Below are 2439 nucleotides of genomic sequence, written 5' to 3' on the forward strand. Positions count from 1 at the left end.
TAACCTAAGAATTTCCCTGATCCCATTCCGAACGAACATTTGGACGTGTTCAGGCGCAGCCTATACTTTCTCAGAATTTCAAAGACATCACCGAGGTCCTTCACGTGATCGGACACTAACTTACTCTTCACCACCATGTCGTCTATATAGACTTCAATGCTCTTGCCCATCTATAGTTCAAACATCCTGGTCCTCATCCTCTGGTAGGTCGACCTGGCGTTCTTCAAGCCAAAGGGCATCACCTTATAGTGGTAGTTTCCAACGGGGGTGACAAAAGCCGTTTTTTCTTGGTCGTCGACAACCTTGAAAGGCATCTAAGAAGCTCATTCGAGGGTGTCCCACGTTCGAATCCACCAATCGGTCTATCGGAGGCATAGGGAAAGGATCCTTCGGGCAGGCCTTGTTCAAGTTTGTGAAGTCCACGCAGACTCGTCACTTCCCACTCTTCTTCTTCACCACAACTATATTGGCCAGCCACTCGGGGTAAAAAACTTCTTTGATAGCCCCTACTTTCTTTGATTTCATTACCTCCTCCCTCACCGCATCCGCATGCTCTTTCGACGGTCGCCGAGGAGGTTGTTTCTTAGGTGTCACGGCCAGGCTAACATTAAGATGGTGGCAAATGAAATTCGGATCGACCCCTGGAGCCTCGTAGGAGTCTCATGCAAACACATCCACATTTTTTCTGAGAAAGCCAATTAGCTTTTCCTTCTCTTGGGGCGACAGTTCTGAGCCGACCTGAAAAAATATTTCCGGATCGGAGCCCACAAAATTTTTTTCCAAATCCTCACAACTCGCCTCCTCGGCGGGTCCCCCACCACCTGGGGCCAGGGCTAGGATTGTTAATTGCTATAAGCCATCCTCGACAGTGGTAGAGGGTTCAGTACTCGGTCGTCGTGAGATGGCAGACACCATGCATTGCCAGGCCACGGCTTGGTCCCCTATCACTTCTTTGACCCGACCCTCCAACGGGTACTTCACCTTTTGGTGTAAGGTTGATGATACAGCTCCTAGGGCATGAAGCCGCGGTGTAGGGTGAGTATGCGTCCACCACTATGAAGTCCACCTCCACTATGTCCGAGCCTGTCTGTATAGGCAGCCTAATCTGGCCTTTCGGAGTGACAGTTTTCCCTTCAAAACTCACCAAAGGGAAGTCATATGCTGTCAGGTCTTCTGGTCTCAGCTTTAGCCCCTTGTACAAGTCGGGGTACATTACTTCCACGGTACTGCCCTGATCGACTAGCACCCTCTTCACGTCATATCCCCCAATCTTAAGTGTGATGACTAAAGCATCGTCGTAGAGCTGGATAGTTCCAATTTTATCCTCATCCGAGAATCCGAGAGTGGGTGAGGCCATCCCTTTAGCCCTCTTAGACTCCCGATCGTCAGCTTTAACGGGGAGTCGGGCCACCGACATCACTCTAGAAGGATGGGAGCCGGTTCTTCCTGGAGCAGCGAGAATGACGTTTATCGTGCCAATAGGCGGTCTCAATGTGCTTTGTCTTGCCTCGACGCTCGTCTGCTCCTGCCGTCCAACAGGATGATGCAAGAGGTGTCTCAGCTTTCCCTCTCGGACCAGCCGGTCTAAGTGGTTTTTCAGATTTCTGCAGTCATTTGTGATATGGCTCGGTTCTTGGTGATATTCGCAATATAGGCTCTGGTTACATTTCTCAGGGTCGCCTGCCATCCTACTTGGCCATTGAAAGAACAGTTCGTTCTTGACTTTCTCTAGGATCTTGTGTAGTGGTTCTCGAAACACAACATGGACTGCTTGTGCCCCGGTGGATCCAAACTGCTCCGAGTAATCCCTTCTCGGCCGGTTACTGTTGTTAAAGCGGTCCGACCTGAAGTCCTTCCTCTCTTGAGGGACAACCTTTGCTTTTCCCTTTCTCTTCTGTTGGTCCTCTTCGACTCTCTTGTACTTGTCGATTCGGTCCATAAGTTGACACACGTTGGTGATCGGTTTCCCAATCAGGGACTTTCTTAAACCGTGCTCTGTTAGCAGGCCTCTCTTGAATGTACTGATGGCGACGTCATCATAATTTCCCTTTATCTCGTTATACATCTCCCAATACCTGTCTGAGTAGGCCTTCAGGGTCTCTCCTTCTCGCATGGACAAGGACATGAGGGAATCTAAGGGCCGAGGAACCCTGCTGCTCGTTATGAAGCAAGAACCGAAAGCCTGTGTTAGCTACTTAAAAGAATTTATGGAGTTTGGCTTGAGGCTGTCAAACCATCTCATCGCCATGGGTCCTAAACTGGACGGAAACACTTTACACATCAATGCCTCATCCTTGGAATGGACGGCCATCATCTGGTTAAACTAGCTTACGTGCTCTACGGGGTCTATCCAACCATTATATATGGCAAAAGTGGGTTGGTGGAACCGCCGAGGAAGCTCAGCCCCCTTTATCCTACGCGTGAAGGGTGACTGAGAGA

At 49.8% G+C, this 2439-nt stretch overlaps 1 protein-coding gene across 1 annotated transcript; it reads right to left on the minus strand.

The window, feature by feature from the left end:
- Positions 1-880: 880 nt before the first annotated feature.
- Positions 881-2125, minus strand: LOC115951761. Its single transcript, XM_031068910.1, has one exon. The coding sequence runs from the start codon at positions 2123-2125 to the stop codon at positions 881-883; it is 1245 nt and encodes a 414-aa protein (XP_030924770.1).
- Between the last annotated feature and the right edge of the window lie 314 nt (positions 2126-2439).

Source organism: Quercus lobata, chromosome 7 (assembly GCF_001633185.2).
Source record: "Quercus lobata isolate SW786 chromosome 7, ValleyOak3.0 Primary Assembly, whole genome shotgun sequence".
NCBI classification, from domain to species: domain Eukaryota; kingdom Viridiplantae; phylum Streptophyta; class Magnoliopsida; order Fagales; family Fagaceae; genus Quercus; species Quercus lobata.